We start from the raw sequence: 21,639 nt of genomic DNA on the forward strand, positions 1-21,639 counted from the left end.
TTTTTCCTGATTCTAATGGTTCACTAATGACCAGCTAAGTCCTTCCCCAGCTCAGAAAGTGGCAAACAGCATTTCCTATGAGGTAGTAGGTTGGCTATCACAGATTTTTTTCCATCAAGAGGAAAATATCTTACCAATACTTGTGTGAACAAGTCACAAAGAGAATACATGCCCCATCACTGCACAGAACACAGCATCAGAGCACTCATTTATTGCACCATCATGATTTCTCTCACCATCCCTTCCCGAGTGTGGATGATTTCTTTTACCCTATGAGTTGTTGTGACTTGAAACCATTCTAGGAAAAGAAGCAATTAGTTTCTTTGAACTAAGGTTAATTATTTATTTATTTTTTTCAGCTGTTGGCGTACAGATTAATCTTTCGTTACTGCGCCGGAAATTCTGGATGGCTACCCAACAGGTAAAAATGAGCTTTTAGCAGATAAGTGGTTCCTCCGATTATTTCATTTGAGTTGTATTTTGCTTAGTTTCCTCTTTGCCCTGGATGCTGCCCTAAGTTCATTTCCATCTAAATCCATTTAGTTGTCATTTTTGATTTAATTTGTGACTCCAGCATCACTTTGGTTGCCTATTGTTTCACTAAGTTCCACTGGTATTTTCTGTTCAGATATGTGACATTAAGACCTATGTCCTAGAATTCCAGTTAATTCCTATTAACTGTCATGAGTAAATTTATGGAAAGAACATATTTGATAGGGTGAGTAGAGTATTCTCATTTTGTGATATTTTATATATCCACAAGGGTCATGACCTGGCAAAGCTTCCTGTAATTGCAAATCAGCCACACAGTTAAACACTGCAAACTGCCTTTGCAGTACCAGCCTATATTGGGCTTTTGTTCTTTACTTAGTATTCATCACAGTCAGACCACCAGTTAAAGCAGAAAGAAAAACATTTTACAAAGTTATATATATTTCTACAGAGTCCGGATTTTTTTTTAAACCGACTTGCATACATTTGTTAGACAAATACTTCATGTGGTGATGTTGTGGGACAGGGAGTGGGTTGTTCAATGCATGACATAATGATCTTGCAAATGTAATCTTTGTAATTACGGTATTTATTTTAGAATATTTTCACATTTCAATCAGGCATTTTTACACTAAAGACTTGAAATTATCCCATAATATATTAGGCTACAAATGATTCACACATTAATATGAAATTCCTTGTTCACGATGCAAAACCCATTGGAATGATAGAGAGCCATATATCCAAATTGTCAATGACAAAAAGATTGGTGGAATAGTAAGTAGTGTAGATGGGAAAATAAAATTGTGAATCAACATTGATGAATTAAGTGGCCTGAATTTTACATTTTGGCGGCGGCTGTAAACTATGGTGGTCCGCATGTGCGGACTGCTCGTGTGGAGCCACCATGACATTAAACACGGCGGCTCATTTAAATGGCCGAGGCGGCCCGCAACACCCCCCCCCAACCCCACCACACAATGACATGGAGGGACGGGCATTCCATCCCCGGCAACGGCATCCGGTGTCACTGTGTGGGTGGCGAGCTATTTTTAAAGGGCTCCGAGCCCTTCAACTTAATTTAAATATTTAAAGATATAGCAGTGTTAAATTTAATTAGAAAAATTTAATTAATGTTTCTAGCCCCTCTCACCCCCACCAATAACCATACAGTTCATTCCTTGCCTTCTCCCCCCCCCAAAATACTTACCTCGTGTACCTAATCTTCTCCCCCAAAGTTTATAAACTCTTAACTTCAACCTCTTCCCACCATCCCCTAGACCAATCAGAACAGGCTGACCCCACTCCACCCCCCGCACAGAGAAACTTACCTGCTACCCCCTCCCCACCAGTGTTACACCTCAGATCTCCGAACAGAGATCCAAAGGCGTGGGAGTGCTGGCCACCGGCACTAATATCGGTGTGGTATGGATGTCGGGAGTGAGACGCTCATTAATGCAGGTGTTTAAATAAATTTGCTTATGTAAATTCTGGTCCTGTCACCGAGCGGCGGGGCAGCCACCGCGAGGCCTTGCCGCCGCCAGCAATATCGGGCCGGGCCTTCCCGGCCTCGAGGCCCGTGGCGGGCCTCTCCCGGAGGCATTTTCCAGCGCTCCCCACCACAACCCCCGACATCGAGGGGAGCTGTAAAATCCAGCCCAGTGAGTGAGCAAAACTGCGGCAGATAGATTTCAGTGCAGGTAAGTGTGAGGTCATCCATTTTGGACCAAAAAAGGATAGACTGGAGTATTTTCTAAAATGGTGAAAAGCTAGAAAGTCCAAAGAGATTTAGGGGTCCATGTACACAGAGCACTAAAATGCAGTAGTCAGGAACAAAAACAAAATCAGAAAGGCTAATGGAATGTTAGATTTTATATCTAGAAAGCTAAAATATAAAGAGGAAGAAGTTTTGCCAAGGCTATACAAAAACCCGGTTACACCATATCTGGAGTACTGTGTACAGTTCAGGGCACTAGAATGTTACCAGCGTATGTATTTTACCAGCCCTGTGGAGATGGGCTGGGAGGCAGGAGGGCTCGTAAAATGGTGGCAAAATGTGTCAAGAGGGAGGCCTGATGTCTTCCTGCCACCATGGGATATTGTCGATGACAGGAACAGCAGCAGCATGGCTGCCTGTCAACCAGAGACATATGGGGTACTGGAACCTAATCGGGTAGATAGAAAGAAACGTTTTTCCAGTGGTGGGAGAGTTTAGGGGTTGCAATTTATGGTCCCACTGCCAAAGTTGGTGGCGGGTGAAAACAATGTTGGACCACCCATGGGGGCTGCACGTCGCAAAGCTGCCACATTATTCAGCGCAACACCTCATTTAAATAGCCAGGGTGGACTGCCCCCAATGACGTGGAGGGGGCGGGCTGTACATATGCGGCAATGGCGTCAGCTGCCTATGCGCAGGTGCTGACATCATTTTTAAAGGATTTCGAGCCCTGTCTCTGGTTGACAGGCAGCCACGCTGCTGCTGTTCCTGTCGTTGACAATATCCCATGGTGGCAGCAAGACATCGGGCTTGCCTCTTGACACCTTTTGCCACCAATTTACGAGCCCTCCCGCCTCCCAGTTCATCTCCAGAGGTCTGGCAAAATACATCCCCGGTAACATATTTAAATATGTAAAGAGATATTGATTTTTTAAAAATTAAATTATTTTATCCAACCCCTCTCTCACCCCGCCAATAACCATAGAACTAATTACTTGCCCTCTCCCCCCCCCAAAAGATTTACTTTGTCCACCTGACCTTCCCCCCCACCAAGTACATAAACTTTACCCTATGACCCTTCCCACCATCCCCTACACCAATGCTGATAGTTTTACCCCACTCCCCGCCCCCACCGCCGCCCTGAGAAACTTACCTGCTCCCCCCCTCCCACCAGTGTTAGCATCGGTTTCCCGGACAGGTATCCGAAGGCACGGGAGTGACGGCAACCGGCACAAATATCGGACCGGGACAGACCACGGGAACATGAAGGTAGTTAATTCAGTGATTTAAATTTATTTACATATGTTCATGTAGGTCCTGTCACCGAGCAGCGGGATGGTGGGGTGGTGGGGGGGGTGGGGGGCGGTGCCGCCATGAGGCCCCGCTGCCGCCGGCACTATCAGGCCAGGCCCTCACCGCGTTGAGGTGCATATGGCCCTCTCCTGGAGGCATTTTCCAGCCTCCTCCGCCATGACCCCCGATGTTGGAGGATCTGTAAAATTCAGCCCTAGGACAAGGGAACATAACCTAAAAATCAGAGGCAGATCAATCATGAACGAAGTTGGGAAAGACACTTTGTAACCAAAAGTTCTACCCTACCTCCCACAAAAAGCAGTAAATACTAGCGAAATTACTAATTTTAAATCTGCGATCGATAAATTTTTGCTAGCCAAGGGTATTAAGGGATATGGAGCCAAGGCTAGTGAATGAAGTTAGGAGATAGATCAGCCATGGTCTCATTGAATGGTGGAACAGTCTTGAGGGGCTGAATGGCCTATTCCTGTTCCTATGAAATTCCTTGCTCACAATGCTTAACACATTAGCATGGAATTCCTTGCCCTGCTATTTTAAGATGCATTAACTGTTTATATTAAACAGGTTAAATAAGGAAGAATTTAATATGCATGGTCATTCGTTTGTATCTCAAGTAATACTTTCAAGAACTAAATCCTGGACATTTTCATAAACCCCTCAAATAACCCCATTAAATTTCTGTTTTGTAAGACTTTTCTAGAATTAAATATAAGACTACCTTTAAAGGAAAAAAGCTATTTTGTTAAAGAAAGGTAATAGAGGTCCTCATTAAGGCATGTGGTGCATTAGCTTTTGAAACCAAGTTGTTTCCATGGGAACAAGTGCTGGTAATTTGATACAGTTTTGTGCATGAGCTAATAAGGTTGATCCTGTGATCTGCAGTAATGACTACACCACTGCAGAGTGGGAGTTTCTTTCCTCAGGCAAAAAGGAAACAGCTTTACTGAAATATACATGGCATCAACATCTTACTTTGGCCAGATTTATTCCTTGCAGGTACCTCAGTTTTTTAATTGCAATGCCACCTCCAAAAGACCAGCAAGGTCCAATTTTGCATCATCCTCTCCAGAGCTCATAAAAGTAGAGAAATTATAGGAGTAGCCAAAATAACACTTTTTCCCTCAGAAGTTGCTGACTCAGTGACTCATGCTGAAGTATAGTTCAGTCAGACACACACACACACACACACACACACACACACCAACCTAGAAAATTGTGCAAGCCCATTCTTGGGTGGGTGGATAGTGCGGCCCAAGTCGGCCCTGGCATTGGGCCACAGGCCTCATTATAATGAAGCTAGTGAGATGTAACGGCCTGACAGTTAAGGGGACTACAAGATTCGGTCGTTGATAGCATCATGGTAGCCCTCAGATAAGTGGGTCCAGAGGTAACAATGGGTGGAATCTTACCACCTTAGTTTTGGTGGAGCGTTGGGAACCTGTACATCGGAAGAGCAGGCCTTCCAGTTGCTCTTTCTGGAAGATGACCAATTAAGAGCCCGCCTCCAGTCTCTTCGACCAATTAGAGAGGGTGGGCGGGATGCCATGACCATTTTGTCAGAGTAGAATTTCTGGTTAAAGGGACTAGGGCATGTTTCAGAGAAGCTCATCAGCAGTTGGATGTTTCAGTGCAGCACCCACAGGAATGGAGAGGAGATATGGGAAGGCTGGCCCCCAGGTCTCCCCTCTTACCTGGAGGCCCAGCTGAGATAGCTGAGGGGGCTGAAGTGAAATGGGCTCTCCCAAGGACGGGAGGAAGAGGGAAACCTCTCCAACCAAGTAAGGGATTACCTGGCAGGGGAGAGACCTTGCTGATTCTTCCAGGACAAATGTGAGTTGTGGCTCTTAGGATCTTAGTTTTTTTGGGGGGTGTTTACAGCAATGGTTTTGGCCTTTCACCCTGTTGGTGAATGGTTGTTGTTTTCATGCTGGCTCGTGTAGTATAAGAATGTAAAGGGTTAATGGGTTACCGCTGAAGACAGTGAGAGAAACCCCTCCCAGTATAAGGGTGATGATGTAACTGTCACATGGTAATGGGCTTTAGGGAAAGAAGAGGTAGCAGCACGAAGGATGTTGGCTGAGGAGGCTTGAGGAGAGTGTATACAGTAATGTGCAAATAACAAAGGAGTTATTAGTTGACCTTATCCAGACTCTGAGACTTTCTCAAGTATGCCCTAGCTATGTGACAACGACAGCACACAACAGCTCAGGCCTTGTTGACTGTCCTGTGAAAACTGTAAGCTATGGCTACAACCAACACTCGAGCTCCAAGCCAAGGGGTATGTAACACCATTAGGGTGGCGATGAAAAACAGTGACGTGGATGCAACTATGGACCGGACCTTCTTCATTAAGCAAGTCCTTTTCAAATGCTGTAGATTTGAAGCTGTGGGAATCTTCTACCTGCAGGATTTCCCCAGTGGCAGCTACTTCAACGTAACGTTTAAGAACATTGTGAGATGTGTGAAGTTCCTCAAGGTGTTCAAGGAGAGAGGAAACAGGCGACACTGTTTGATCCTCATGGCAGAGCTGCTGTTTATGCTGCCACCGTGATGGAACTGTGTTGTGACCATCCATCTCCATAACCCCCATATTCCTGTCATGGATGTGCTCACTTTCCTCGCCAGGTACATTGAGATGGCTGGGAACAGCACTGAGGTCAAGGACCCATTCAGGATTTGGAACAGCAAACAGCAGGTCAAGATTATATTGAAGCGGACACCAGTGAAACCATCCTCCATCTTCCCTGCAGCTTTGCTATGGGGGGAAGTCGGGGCTACTTGGTCTACGCAGGACAACCCAGAGTTTGTCACACCTGTGGTAAATCTGTTCATGTGGTGGCCAACTGCAGCACAGTCATCTTGTCATGGAAGTGTTTTTTTCCTCTTTAAAAACTAAAGGGAGTATGTGTGCCTTTAAGACTGGGAGCAGTTTTTATATTCTCTGAAGACAGTGTGTGTGAGCTGCAAGCCTGTTTCCTAAGCAACAGCAAGAGAGAGAGGTCACATGCCATATTGTATCAGTTAGACTGTGTGTAAAGACTGGCTAGAACCCGTTTGAACTGGCAGACCAGCGAAGCGTGCTCCTTCAAGGAAGGAAGGATTTGTCTCTCTCAGCAGAAAATCTACATTGGCCTACAGGCTGTGTTTTGCCTAAAGAGGAAAAGACCCTTGGAAAGTAATATTTGCATTATTGGAGGTAGCAAATTCCTTTTTACTTACGTCTCTAAGATGACTCTACCTCAGGAGTGACTTTCTGTTGCTTTTCATGTTTCTGGGAGTTCTGGAAACTCAGTAAAGTTTCTACTGATAGACTGCTAATTCAAAAATCTAAATAGACCTGTTGTTATACTCCTTGTTGAAAGATCTATATGACGCCTACTGCAGCCGGAGTACCTTGAACACCTATCCATTAAAACTGCTGATCAAACTCGCCTGGAGACTTCGAGTGACATCTGACTATTCAGCTCTGGGACACCTCACTGAACTGGGAACGTAACCCACCAAGACTTACAACCCAGTTGTTTTATTATTCCTAAGAAACAGCTCTAATTTAAAATATCATTTTTTGAATGTATGTGTGTCTGCATGTGGGTTAGGAGGAATAAGAAGTGATAAAGTTTTTTCAGATATAGATTTATCTCAGTATTGTTTAAAATTTAGTTTATTAATAAATTGTTAATTTGTTGTTGTTTAAAAATACCCTGGTTTGAGGTATTTTATTCTGGGGGGTTAACAAAGTTTTTAATTCGGCTAATTTCCGGTCGGTGGGAAACTTTAATAATATGCTGTGACCTGTGGAGTAATGGGACTGAATTGACAGTGCATTACTCCCGCCCCAGTCATAACAATCTACAAGAATTGCAAGCAGGAAGGCCACCAGACAAAGGACTGCAAGCAGAGAAAGTACTGCAACCTGTGTGGTGGGGCAGGCCACCTCTACAAGACCTGCCCAAAACGCTGCCTCAGTTACACACGAGGCGAGAATCAAGGAGAGGCATGAGGAAGGAATGGCAAACATAGCTGCTGTAAAGCAGACCAGCAACCTTCCCCCCACCAAGACATCCAGTGATAAAACATAACAAAACACAGAGAGGGACAAGAAGAAGGAAAAGGATGCTGCAGCAAGCTGCCAAACACCAACACAGTACCTTGAGCCTCCTCCTCAGCAGAGAGAATCAATGGAAGAGGAGTCAGCAGTGAGACAACCGGGTGAGTGGCAAGTGGTTAAGAGGAAAACCACAAAAAAGGAAGCCCAAAAAAGGGAGCTAACAACCAACCAAGCCAGTGGCAAGAGGAGGCTCATATCTGAAACAGACTACAGTGGCTGCTCCTCATCGGAAGAGGAAGGGCAAGAAAGATAACACCAGCAAAGGAAGTGGCAAAAAGCAAAGGAGCAGGAGTAGAAGACCCCAGTTCTGAAACACTGGAAGTAGCAAGGGGCCCAACACACCCAACCCCAAAGCACCAAGTGCAGTGAAGTGCCCAGTGCGCCCCAGCTCCAGAAAGCCAGGAGTAGTGAAGCGCCCAGTGCACCCTATCTCCAGGAAGCCGAAAGCAGCCATGTCCTCAATGAGGAGCAGAGGGGAAAGACAGCACCAGCAGAGGACAATCCAAACCCCCCTGCTGATAGCAACCCTACTGTGGGAGACTAGGTTTTCTCAGCCCAAGAACAGTTTGTGCACGTGATGAGTATGCAAAAACAGACCCAAGGGCTGGGACTAGCATAGACAGCTATCTGGTAAGCAACACACAGTTTAAATGTGTCTAAAGATTGTCTCCATTAACATGCATAGCATTAAGGTCACGTGTAGCTGACCTGCTGTTTCTGCAGGAGTGCAGAATACTGCACCTCAGCTAAAGGTGTGCAAAGACACCCAACCCCAGTCCGAATGCCGAAGCTGGAAGCCCGATGTGACCCAGCCCGAACCCGACACGTGTTGTCGGATCAATGGGGGTCAAGGTCAAGGAGGACCTCCAAGAGGTGAAGAGCCAGTAGGCCTCGCTCTTTGCCACGGAGGCCTCCAAGATCATCGTCCGGTCCAGAGTCCGCTCCATCGAGCAGGATGAGACGTGCTCGCATTACTTCTTCCAAAAGGTACACAGAGAGAGCTCTGTTATCAGCAGCCTGAAGGAAGAGGATGGCTCGGTAACGTCTTCGCAGTTCGACATACTAAGGATCAGCAAATCATTTTATACTGGGCTTTATGACGTGAAGACAGCAGAGCCTCCCAGTCCTTCCTGTCATCTATCACAGAGGTCTTAGATGACAGCAGGAGGGAGAGACTGGACAAGCCGCTAACTCTGGACGAGTTGACAAAGGCTATCGAGTCCTTCGAGACGAGTAAAACCCCCGGAAGCAACGGCTTACCGGTCGAGTTGTACTCGGCCCTGTGGGACTGGGTTGGCCCAGACCTGCTGGAAGTATACGAGAGTATGCTCCTGGCCGGCAGCATGTCAGAATCCATGAGGAAAGGCATCATCACTCTCATTTACAAGCGGAAGGGGGAGAGGGCAGAAATCAGAAATTGGCGGCCCATCTCACTGCTTAATGTTGACTACAAGATTCCGTCCAAAGTCATAGCCAGTCGAGTCAATTCTGCTCTGGAGTTGGTGATTCACCCGGATCAGACCTGCACTGTACCCGGCAGGAAGATCTCTGATAGTCTCGCACTACTCAGGGATACGATCGCCTATGTACGGGACAGGAGGGTGGACACCTGCCTCATCAGCCTGGACCTGGAGAAGGCTTTTGACAGGATATCGCACACCTACATGATGGATGTGCTTTCCAAAATGGGGTTTAGGGAGGGAATCTGCAATTGGATCAAACTGCTCTACACAAACATCAGTAGCACAGTCTCAATCAATGGGTGAACATAGAACATAGAACATACAGCACAGAACAGGCCCTTCGGCCCACAATGTTGTGCCGATCCTTTGTCCTCTGTCAAGGACAATTTAATCTATACCCCATCATTCTCCTTTATCCATATACCTATCCAAAAGCCTTTTGAAAGTCCCTAAAGTTTCTGACTCAACTGGGAATCAGAAAGTTTCCCGATCCAATCTGGAGTCAGACAGGGCTGTCCTCTCTCCCCGGTCTTGTTTGTTTGCTGTATTGAACCCTTTGCTGAGTCTATTAGGAAGGATGCGAGCATAAGAGGGGTGACAATCCCAGGCAGCGGAGGCGCTCAGGTGAAAACCTCCCTGTACATGGATGACGTCGCCGTCTTCTGCTCGGATCCGCTGTCCGCGCGCAGACTGATGAGCATCTGCGACCAGTTCGAACTGGCCTCGGGAGCCAAAATTAACCACGGCAAGAGCGAGGCCATGTTCTTTGGGAACTGGGCTGACCGATCCTTTGTCCCCTTCACCATCAGGTCAGACTACCTGAAGGTGCTGGGGATATGGTTCGGAAGGGCCGGGGCGTGCACCAAAACCTGGGAGGAACAAGTAGCCAAGGTACAACAAAAGTTGAGCATGTGGGGGCAGCGATCTCTCTCCATTGTGGGTAAGAACCTGGTCATCAGGTGCGAGGCGCTCACTTTGTTGCTGTACGTGGCGCTGGTCTGGCCCATACCCCACTCCTGCGCTGTGGCGGTCACCCGAGCCATTTTCTATTAGTCTATTAGGAAGGATGCAAACATAAGAGGGATGACGATCCCAGTCAGCGGAGGCACTCAGGCCAAAGCCTGAGTGTTGCTATCTTCTGTTCGGATCTACTGTCGGTTCATAGGCTGATTAGTATCTGCGACCAGTTCGGTATGCAAACATCAAATGTTACTACGTGCTGGGATTCTATCTGTCTCCAGTGTTGCGAAGGATGAGTCCAGCCACATTACTGCGAAATGCTCTGTTCAATTGGATCGTGCTGTACCACCAGTCCCTCATGGAAAAGTTTTTACACCATTCAGTGGTCTGCACACAACACCCTTGAGGCCTTGCGGAAAAGGGAGATGGCGGATCCTGTTGGATGGATCCCTGAGCAGACTGTCAAACTTATTTGGCAGAATGCCTCATCGCCAGAACTTTCAAACAAGCACCAAGACATTGCATGGCTGGCGGTGAGAAGGGCCTCCCCATCAGAACCTTCCTGCTTATCCAGAGGCTGTGGTGGGAAAGAGACCATCGCCCACCTCCTTTTGGAATGTGCCTTTGCAGAGCTGGTCTGGAAAGAGATACAGCGTTTTTTGTCAGGGTTCATCCCAAGCAGCTCCGTAACGCAGGACGCTGTGTTCCCAGGGACACACACTGAGGTAAACATCAAATGCAACTGGAGGACCATCAACTTGGGGAAAGATGCACTTTGGTCTGCCTGAAAGTTGCTGGTCTTGTTACAGACTGGTCCATTCCAAGATTGAGGACTACGTGCTGAGGGACGCACTAAAGCTAGGGGCAGCTGCCGCAAAGGCCCAATGGGGAAAGGCCATTGTGTAAGGCCCTCCCACCATAATACACCAAGGGGCTGGAAACCATGTAAAACCTCTCAGGCTGTATGCAGCAGAGAATTTTTAAATTTAATTTTAATGCACATTGTAAATATAACCGGTAATGGCAAGTGTAGTGAGGCACCTCATGTACTGTATTGAAAGAAACTGATCTGTATTGCAGTTTGTATAATGTCAAATTTGAACTGTTATGTAATGTACTTTTATAAATTGTATGAATAAAGTATATTTTTTGAAAAAAAATGGGGTGGATGGAAGTGGCAGAGGAATTGAACAGCAACAGCTTGGTCCCTCCAACCTGGAGACAGTGCACCAAGAGGATCTAGGACTTCAAGAGGGCATGCCAGGTAAGTGGCCTAATACCTTCAGGTGCCAACCCCCACACTCTGACTTACCCAGCATTCCTGTTCATTCCTCAGGGCAACACGCCTTGCAGCTGCACTCATTCCTCTCTCTGCAGGCACCTCACATCACCATCTGAGCAACCAGCACTCACACTCACCCTCATCCTATTGCCCTCTCGCACACATGCCTCACAAATGGTTTCCTTCACTCCACTGCACACAAGCTATTACGACCACTCACACCTCCCTGCTCTCTCTGCTTGCAGGAGAAGAGAGCACACAACTTAGCGAGAGGCAGAGACATGGGATTGTGGGAGACAGAGAGCGTGGGCCTCCAGTGACGAGCACCTTGTCGGCTACTGGCAATGCATGCCCACCTGGTCCACAGGAAAGCTGGTCCTGCACCATGAGGATGAAGATGTCAGCGGTGACTTGCCGTGAGATCCTGAGCCTCCTGAGGCACTGGTGATCGCACATGTCAAGGTAGCTGTCCTCTTCCTGTAGACCCTCTGTTAGGGGTCTCACCTCCTTCCAGCTGTATCTCTGGTCATCCCATCTGCCCTCTGGAGGGACATGTGGCTGTGGAGAAGGCAGCTGCTGTTATTGCTGGTGTTGCTCTTTCTTCAGATGGACCTTGTAGCAGTGGTAAGCCCCATGTCCTGGACCCTCAGCAGAGGAGGTGGATGTGGCTGCTCCCATGCCACTCTGAAGACTGGCCACAGGGAAATGCAGCTGAAGGTGGGTGAAGTGCTGGTCAGGAGAAGTGCCTTCCAGGCAGTTGGAGTGAATAGATGGAGTGCTTTGCAAGACAGCCTCTCACCTGACCATGTCTACAGCCTTCAGTGTAACTGATCAAAGCCTTCACAGTTGGTCGGTTTCACTGAGGAAGTCCTTCCCGCTTTAATGTCGTCTTCTCTAACCTGCCAGGTTGGAGATACAGTGTGGGACTGTGCTGCTGTTAATTGCCTGTTCAATTACTTTAATTGCCTTCCTGCCTCAGCCACAGGGTTTCCTAACTTCAATCCCAACCCATCCCTGGCAAAGTTGGAAGGAGAAGCTAGCTCATTGGGACACCAGCCTGACGGCATTTTTTGCAATTTTCCCACCTCCCCAGCCCCCCCACAACTCCCACCTCCAAACTGCCTCCTCCAGCCTGGTAAAATTATCCCCCATAAGTATGCATGGGAGGATATGTTGGTGCTTATTGAGGAATGTTAGCTGCTGGTGTGTGTTGTAACTGATGGATGTTAATGAATGTTGTATGATCAAGTGTGTTGAGATGTGCTGGGTTGTGTTGGTTTGTGTTGACACTTATTGGTGTGCAGAGAAGTACATTGGTGTATATTTGTGTATGATCAGGGATGTTGGTGTCACAGAGTATGCTGATTTATATTGAAGTATACTGGTGTATTTGCCCTGATGTTTATAAACTAGCTTAGCTTGTTTTCTTCTTCTTGCATGCTGCCTTGCATTTTGCCCTTTGCAGCCCAATGATACTGATGTAAGTAAACAGTTTTGGTGGGACAAGTACAGCCAGAGACAGCTAATGCTGCACATCTCCTGTATTGTTGATCAATATCAAGGAAGCTCAGACAGGAGAAAGTTGCATCTGAGAGACCTTGAAAAGAGCCAATTAGAGGGTGCAGGGCTACTGATATATTATTGACATCTTAAAAAGTATATATACCAAATTTGTTTCGACTTGCCAGAATTACATCTCTTACTATCCAATCACCAAACAGCTTTACAACCCAGAGTGTTTCACCGTCTTTAGTGTAGCAGGCGATTTGAGGTGGGGAATAATTTGGGTTGCTCATTTGGAGAGCGGTACAGACACGATGGTCCAAAAGACCTCCTTCTGTGCTGTAATAGTTCTGTGATTCTGTGAAATTAACTAATTCTAAATGAAAATAAAAAATAGGTGAACAAATGACTTTTTTTACTTTAATTCTAATTTATTTAATTTTGTTAACTAGAGGCCAGAATTTTACACCCCCCAAACAAGCTGGCTGATGGCTGCGGGTTGGGGGGGGGCATAAAATTGAGTGGGGGGAGCCGTTCCTGACCCCTTCCCATCCCCATTGCAAAGTTACGCGGGGAATTAACTGGCACTTAAGGGCCTCCGCCATGGTATTTTACGCTTGGCTGGCGGGCGGCTGAGGCCTCAAAAATAACCAGGTGAAACCAGGCGGCCTTCTTGCGAGCTCGGGGTGGGGGGGCACCCTCCTGATCAGGCACCTTGTACCCCCTGGAGGGCTGCCCCCGAAGCCCCAACTGCCCCCAACGCACAACACTCCCCCCCCCGTCTCCCTAACCAATCCCCCTTGCCTCGCCGGGGCCCGACCGATTGTCCCTAGCGAGGCCCTAAAAAACTAACATTTGTTCCGTGGACGTCCTTCATCTGCCTTCGATGGCTGGGTGTAATCCCAGCAGTGGCCACCGCTCCCAGTGGCGCTGCAGGGACTAAGAGCTGCCGGCCCGCTGATTGGCCTGCAGCTCCATTAGGTGGGACTTCCTGCCTCAAGGAGGTGGAAATCCCACCCAAGACCAATTAAGGGCCTAGGTAAAATCTGGTCTGGCTCCCCAGGTCCAGCGGAGGCATGCTCACCACCATCTTTTGGGCCGGTGGATGGAGCCCCCTCCGCCCAACAAAAAATTCTGGCCACAGTTTTTTTTTACAAAGCAGATTACTTGTACTGTGTATCTCCGCGTTCCCTTTCCCAGGAATATTTCACCACAATTTTATAAATTCCAATTGTTCAATTAATTTCCTTTTTCACTAAAAATATACAACAATGCGGTGCTACACTAAGGGCTGAAACTTAACTCCCAAAAATGGGTGGGTTGGGGTCAGAAGTTAAAATGCAAAAATCCTGGAACAGGAACAGAACTCTTCTCAAATGCAGCCAGTTACGGTTTTGACAGAGGTGGGATGAGGGTCAGGTGACCAACCCACTCACAGGAAGTAGTTGGTCATTTAAATATTAGAATGAGGCTGCATGCCTTCATTTTAACAGTCATTTTATTTTTAACCACAGGTGGCTGGGTTTCCCAGGCTTTACCCATAAATCCAAACCAGTTGTAACTGGTTCACTTGAACTTGAACCAGTTGACCATGGAAATTTGGACAACTGGACCAGTTGTACTGATTCCATTTGACCAATTGTACTTGTTCCTGTTGAAAAAAAAATATTGGCTCCAGTTGAGACCAGGGAATCTTGGTTCCTGTTGAAAATTATATTATCTCCAGTTGAGGCCAGTGAACCTGGTTCTAGTTGAAAATTATATTGCTTTCAGTTGTGATCAGTTAGACTGGTTTCTGGCTCAACTTGTCCCATTTGAGATCAGAGTATAAACTTGTGAAAAGCGTAAGTACCACTAACAAGTGAAAATTACCTATGTGATATATGCTGTGATCATGCAGTGAAGCTAAAAGCACTCTTGACTGTGCTGTTTGTTTCAAATTTTATTGTGACGCAGAAAAACACAAACCTCAGTAAAATAGCAAAAATCAAATTAAACACAGTGCAGAAATCAAGAAATAAGATAACACAGCAGTTAAAGTGCAAAAATATTAAATGACAGCTGGAATCAAAATACAAAACTTGCACATTAATTACATTCAGACAATAGTTTTGGTGCAACAAGTCAACAGAATAAATGCTTAAAGAAAATACTTAACAATCCGCAATAGTAGACAAGGCACTTTCTGATCCTTGCTCCTCATAGCTGCCTGGATGCAGGTGATGTTGTCTTTGGTCCTTCCCTAATGTATTCTTCTGCTCTGGCTTCTTCTCCTGTGCGAGTTTTCTTCTGTGGTTCTTGCTATGTCTCTGTCTCTGCCTGTTCTGTGTCTCTTAGGATCCTGCTGTTGTATCTTTTTTTCAGAGCTGCTTTGTGCTAAATTACAAATTCTGTGCATCTTGCCTATCCTGCCCTTATAACAATTGATACTTTTCTCCTAACCTGATTGGCTTCTCCTGTCTCACCCCAGACTTAATGCCACTGTCTTGCAACAGAACTTTCATAAAACAACATCTTTAAAAACTAATACAAAAAACCTTTTTCATAAGGGGAGAGGGTGGCGTAGTGGTAATGTCACTAGACTAGTAATCCAGGTGCCTAGGCTAATGCTCTGGGGACAAGGGTTTGAATCCCACTATGGCAGATGGTAAAATTTGAATTCAATTAATAAATCTGGAACTAAAAAAAGCTAGTTTAATGGCAACCATGAAACCATTGTCAATTGTTGTAAAAACCCACCTGGTTCACTAATGTCCTTTAGGAAAGGAAGTCTGTCAATCTTACCTGGTCTGGCCTACATGTGACTCGTGCCTCTAAACCCACAGCAATGTGGTTGACTCTCACATGCTCTCTGAAATGGCTGAGCAAGCCACTCAGTTGTATTAAACCACTACAAATTGTAAGAAAAGGAATGAAACTGGATGGACCACCTGGCATCAACCTCGGCACTGGAAACGACAACTGTAAAGCCAGCACTGTCAACCCTGCAAAGTCCTCCTTGCTAACATCTGGGGTGCCAAAGTTGGGTGAGCTGTCCCACAGACTAGTCGAGCAACAGCCTGACGTAGTCATACTCACAGAATCATACCTTACAGACAATGGCCCTAACACCACCATCACTATCCCTGGGTATGTCCTGTCTCACTGGTATACAGGTGGGAGGGAGTTGCCATGGGAGTCCTCAACATTGACTCTGGGCACAGGTCAAACATAGGCAACGAAACCACCTGCTGATTACTACCTACCACCCCCCGCCGGCTAATGAATCAGTATTCCTCCATGTTGAACACCAATTGGAAGAAGGACTGAGCATAGCAAAGGCACAGAATGTACTCTGGGTAGGGGATTTCAATGTGCTCGGTAGCACCACTACTGACCGAGCTGGCCGAGTCCTAAAGGAAAGCTCCACAAATATCCCCATCCTCAACAATGGGAGAGCCCAGCATATCAGTGCAAAAGACAAGGCTGAAGCATTTCAATCCATCTTCAGCCAGAAGTGCCGAGTTGATAATCCGTTTCGGCCTCCTCCTGAGGCCCCCAGCATCACCGATGCCAGTGTTCAGCCAATCCTATTCACTCCACGTGATCTCAGGAAATGGCTGAAGGCACTGGATACTGCAAAGACTATGGGCCCTGACAACATTCCAGCAATAGTACTGAAGACTTGTTCTCCAGAACTAGCCACACCCCTAGCCAAACCTTTCCAGTACAGCTACAACACTTGCAGCAAGACTTGGACAATATCCAGGCTGGGGTTGATAAGTGGCAAGTAACATTCGGGCCACACAAGTTCCGGGCAATGACCATCTCCAACAAGAGAGAATCTAACCATCTCCCCTGGACATTCAATGGCATTACCATCGCTGAATCCCCCACTATCAACATCCTCGGGCCTACCATTGACCAGAAACTGAACTGGAGTAGCCATATAAATACCATGGCTACAAGAGCAGGTCAGAGGCTAGGAATCCTGCGGCGAGTAACTCACCTGCTGACTCCCCAAAGCCTGTCCACCATCTACAAGGCACAAGTCAGGAGTGTGATGGAATATTCTCCACTTGCCTGGATGGGTGCAGCTCCAACAACACTCAAGAAGCTCGACACCATCCAGGACAAATCAGCCTGCTTGATTGGCACCCCATCTACAAACATTCACTCCCACCACCACCAACGCACAGTGGCAGCAGTGTGTACCATCTACAAGATGCACTGCAGCAACGCACCAAGGCTCCTTTGATAGCACCTTCCAAACCCATGACCTCTACCACCTAGAAGGACAAGGGCAGCAGATACATGGGAACACCACCATCTGCAAGTTCCCCTCCAAGCCACACACCACCCTGACTTGGAACTATATTGCCGTTCCTTCAATGTCGCTGGGTCAAAATTCTGGAACTCCCTTCCTAACAGCACTGTAGGTGTACCTACACCCCAAGGATTGCAGGGTTCAAGAAGGCAGCTCACCACCACTTTCTCAAGGGCAATTAGGGATGGGCAATAAATGCTGGCATAGCCAGTGACAGCCACATCCCATGAATGAATAAAAAAAACGAATGACTTTAAGCATATTTTACAGTCTTTCCAATCAAAATATGAATTTAAATATACTTACACCTAGAACACGAATTTAAACATATTTTATACCTTCTCACAGAGCTAGGTGCAGCGATGCAGAATACAGTCCAATTCAATGGATATCACCTAGGAAGCCCAAAAGAAAGATACTAAAGCAGGGTCCTGAGAACCAAAGAACACACAGGCAGAGACAGAGACACAGGGGTATTTTTTTAAGCTGCAGGCAGTCTTACTGGTTTGATTAAGTCATTCCAGTTGGATTCCAGTTCAAAGATTCTGTCTGCCAACTGGTTACAGTTGAAGCAACTAAATTGAAGCTGCACTTAATTCCAACTGGTTCCACTTTGCTGACCAATTAGTTCCAGATGAACAAGTCAGCAAGCCAACTGGTACCAGATGAGCTCAGATAGTTCCAGTTAAAGTTGACTGGGCAACTGGAAATACCAAATGGTTACCAGTTAAGATTGCCAGTTATCCCAGCTGTATGCAGACAACACCAGCAGAGAGCTCTTACTTGCAGTTGAGACCAGAAAAGACCAGTTAAGACCAATTGACATTTCTAACTTGTTTCAACTGGTTTGGAAATATAGAAGTTGGGAAACTCAGCTGCCTAAAGAAGGCGAGAAGGGTTGAATCCATGAGCTAAGTGCCTTTGCAGTATCGCTTGAGGTCCAGAGGAGAAGGAGTGCTTCTTCCGGAACCAACAAGCTTGCCAGTAAATCCCCTACTGCCACCAGCAATCTGTCTGCTCCCCCCCACAACCACCACCAGACCTTCTCCGACCCCCACATCTCCCACCATGATCGGGACCCCTAGACCATGATATGACCCTCTACCTGCAATCAGGGAACCCCAGACCTCAATGGGACCCTCCTCCATGATCAGGACTCCCCTGACCATCCTTACACTCTCCCCCACATTCAGGAACCCCACCATGGACCACATTTGGTTACTCCACGCAATTGTCGGCCACTCTTATCACCATGGGACATTTCCTTCGCAATAACAATGCCTCCGTACCACCATAAGACCCTCACCACACAATCTGTAACCCCCTACACCCAACCCCTGGACAACATTTGGACCCTTTGCCCCATCACTGGCACCAGTGGGATCATGATGGGATCCTCCTCCCACAATCGGGACTCTCCAGAGCACCACGGGACTTCCTGCACAATGGGAACCCAAAACCACATTCAAATAAACCCCACTCCTCACCGCGCCCCCCCCCCCACCATGATTGGGATCACTAGACCACCATGGAACTGCCCCTCGCCCTGGTCTCCATTATCAGGGTCCTCCCACCAGACCATAATCAGACCCCCCCGCGCCACTATTGGGACCCACAGGACCGCAATGGGACCCTAACCCCGTGATTGAAACCTCTAGATCATCATCTGACTGCCTCCACAATTGGGAACTCCCAAACCATCATGGGATCCCCCACTGCACAATTAGCAATAACAACAGTAACATATTTATATCACGGAATTGTTACAGTGCAGAAGGAGGCCATTCAGCCAATCAGCATTTCTCCCAATCAGCATTTCACCTATACCATTCCCCCTTCTCCCCATAACCCTGCACATTCTTCCTTTTCATATAAGTGTCTAATTCCTTTTGAATGCCTCGATTAAACCTGCTTCCACCACACTCTCAGGCAGCGCATTCGAAACCTTAACCACATGCTGCGTGAAAAAGTTTCCCCTCATGTCGCTTTTGCTTCTTTTACCCAGTACTTTAAATCTGTGCCCTCTCGTTATCGATCCTTTCCCAAGTGGTAACAGTTTCTCTCCATCTACTCTATCCTGACCCCTCATGATTTTGAATACCTCGATCAAATCAACTCTCAACCTTCCCTTCTCCAAGGAAAACAGTCCTAACTTCCCCAATCTATCTTCATAACTGAAGTTCCTCATCCCTGGAATCATTCTCATAAATCTTTTCTGCACCCTCTCTATCGTCTTCACATCCTTCCTAAAGCGAGGCACCCAGAATTAGATGCAGTACTCCAGCTGAGGCCAACCTAGCACCTTTAACAAAATAAAACGTTCCAAGGTGCTTTACAGGAGCAAAGTATGACATGGAGCCACAAAAGGAGATATTAGGTCAGATGACCAAAAGTTTGGTCAAAGAGGTAGGTTTTAAGGAGGAACGCGAGGTGGAGAGGCAGAGAGGTATAGGGAAGGTATTCCAGAGCTTGGGAACTAACTGAAGACATAGTTTCCAATAGTGGAGCGATTAAAATCAGGGATGCAAGAATTAAAGGGGTGCAGATAATTCGGGGGGTTGTGGGGATGGAGGAGATTACAAAGATGGGGAGGGGCGAGGCCATGGAAGGATTTGAAAGCAAGGATGAGAATTTTAAAATCAAGACATTGCTTCTAGGTCAGGCAGCACAGGGTGATAGGCGAACGGGACTTGTTAAAAGTTCAGACACAGGCAGCAGAGTTTTAGATGACCTCAGGTTTACGGAGAGTAGAATGTAGGAGTCTAGCCGGGAGTGCATTGGAATAGTCAAGTCTAGAGGTAATAAAGGCATGAATGAGGGTTTCAGCAGCAGAAGAGCTGAGACAAAGTTGGGCAATGTTACGGAGATGGAAATAGACAGTTTTAGAGATGTCATGAATATGAGGTCGTAAACTCATCTTGGGCTCAAATGTGACACCAAGGTACGAACAGATGAGTTTAATCTCAGACTGTTGCCAGGAAGAGGGATGGAGTCAGTAATGAGGGAATGGATTTTGGAGCAGGTACCAAAAACAGTGGCTTTAGTCTTCCCAATTTCTGCTCATCCAGTACTGGATATCAGATAAGCAGTCTGATCATTTCACAACAGTGCAGGAGTCATAGAATAATAGAAGGTTTAAGGCACAGAAAGAGGCCACTTGGCCTATCATGTCTGTGCCGGCCGAAAAACGATCCACCTATTCTAATCCCATCTTCCAGCATTTGGTCTGTACGTAGCCCTGCAGCTTACGGCACTTGAGGTGCATATCCAGGTTTCTTTTGAATGAGTTGAGGGTCTCTCCCTCAACCACCCTGTCAGGCAGAGAGTTCCAGACCATCACCACCCTCTGCGTGAAAAACGCTTTCCTCATCTCCCCTCTAATCTTTCTAACAATCACTTTAAATCTGTGCCCCCTCATCACTGACCCCACTGCTAAGGTGAATAGACCCTTCACCTCCACTCTATCCAGGCCCCTCAAAATTTTGTACATTTCAATCAGATCTCCCCTCAGCCTTCTCTGTTCCAAGGAGAACAACCCAAGCCAATCCAATCTTTCCTCATAGCTGCATTTTTTCAGTGTTGGCAACATCCTCATAAATCTCCTTTGTATCCTCGCTAGTGCAATTACATCCTTGCTGTTATGAGGTGACCAGAACGGCACACAGTACTCAATGAGTTATACAGTTCCAGCATAACCTCCCTGCTCTTCTATTCTATACCTCGGCTAATAAAGGAAAGGATTCCATATGCCTTCTTAATCACCTTTTCGACCTGTCCTGCTACCTTCAGGGATCTGTGGACATTCACTCCAAGGTCCCTTACTTACTCTACACTTTTCAGTATTTTCCCATTAATCGTGTATTCCTTTGCTTTGTTTGACCTACCCAAATGCATCACCTCACACTTCTCTGGGTTGAATTCCATTTGCCACTTTTCTGTCCACCTGACCAGACCATCAATATCTTCTTGCAGCCTACAGCTATCCTCCTCACTATCGACCACACGGCCAATCTTTGTGTCATTCGCAAACCTCTTGATCATGCCCCCTACATTTACATCCAAATCATTAATATACATCACAAAAATCAAGGGACCCAATACTGAGCCCTCCAGAACGCCAATGGAAACCCCTCCAGTCGCTAAGACAACTGTCAACAATTACCCTTTGTTTCCAACCACTGAGCCAATTTTGTATCCACCTTGTTGCATTTCCCTGGATCCCATGGGATTTTTTTTTTAACCAGTCTGCCATGAGGGACCTTGTCAAAAACCTTGCTAAAATCCATGTAGTCAAGAGGAGTGGTGGACTTCCTCCCTGCCCGTGATTTCTCTCACTCTCCCAATATACCTACCCACTGTTGTAGACTTCAGCCCTCTAAGAAGGCTTCCTGTCCAAATGGCCTCCAGCCTGTCCAACAGGCTGCCTGAGAATGGGAACACCACACAAAAAAAATTAAAGCAGCCCTGCAGTTAAATTCTGCAGGACATTCAGGA

The 21,639-nt window shown here is 46.7% G+C and overlaps 1 protein-coding gene across 1 annotated transcript in view; it reads left to right on the forward strand.

Annotated features, from left to right (window-relative positions):
• Positions 1 to 21,639, forward strand: part of cacna2d4a (calcium channel, voltage-dependent, alpha 2/delta subunit 4a) — a 695,670-nt gene that overhangs the window by 510,984 nt on the left and 163,047 nt on the right. The window contains 2 exon segments of the mRNA XM_068051265.1: positions 360 to 421; positions 12,802 to 12,816. Coding sequence (XP_067907366.1) covers positions 360 to 421; positions 12,802 to 12,816 — 77 coding nt within the window.

Source organism: Heterodontus francisci, chromosome 18 (assembly GCF_036365525.1).
Source record: "Heterodontus francisci isolate sHetFra1 chromosome 18, sHetFra1.hap1, whole genome shotgun sequence".
NCBI lineage: Eukaryota > Metazoa > Chordata > Chondrichthyes > Heterodontiformes > Heterodontidae > Heterodontus > Heterodontus francisci.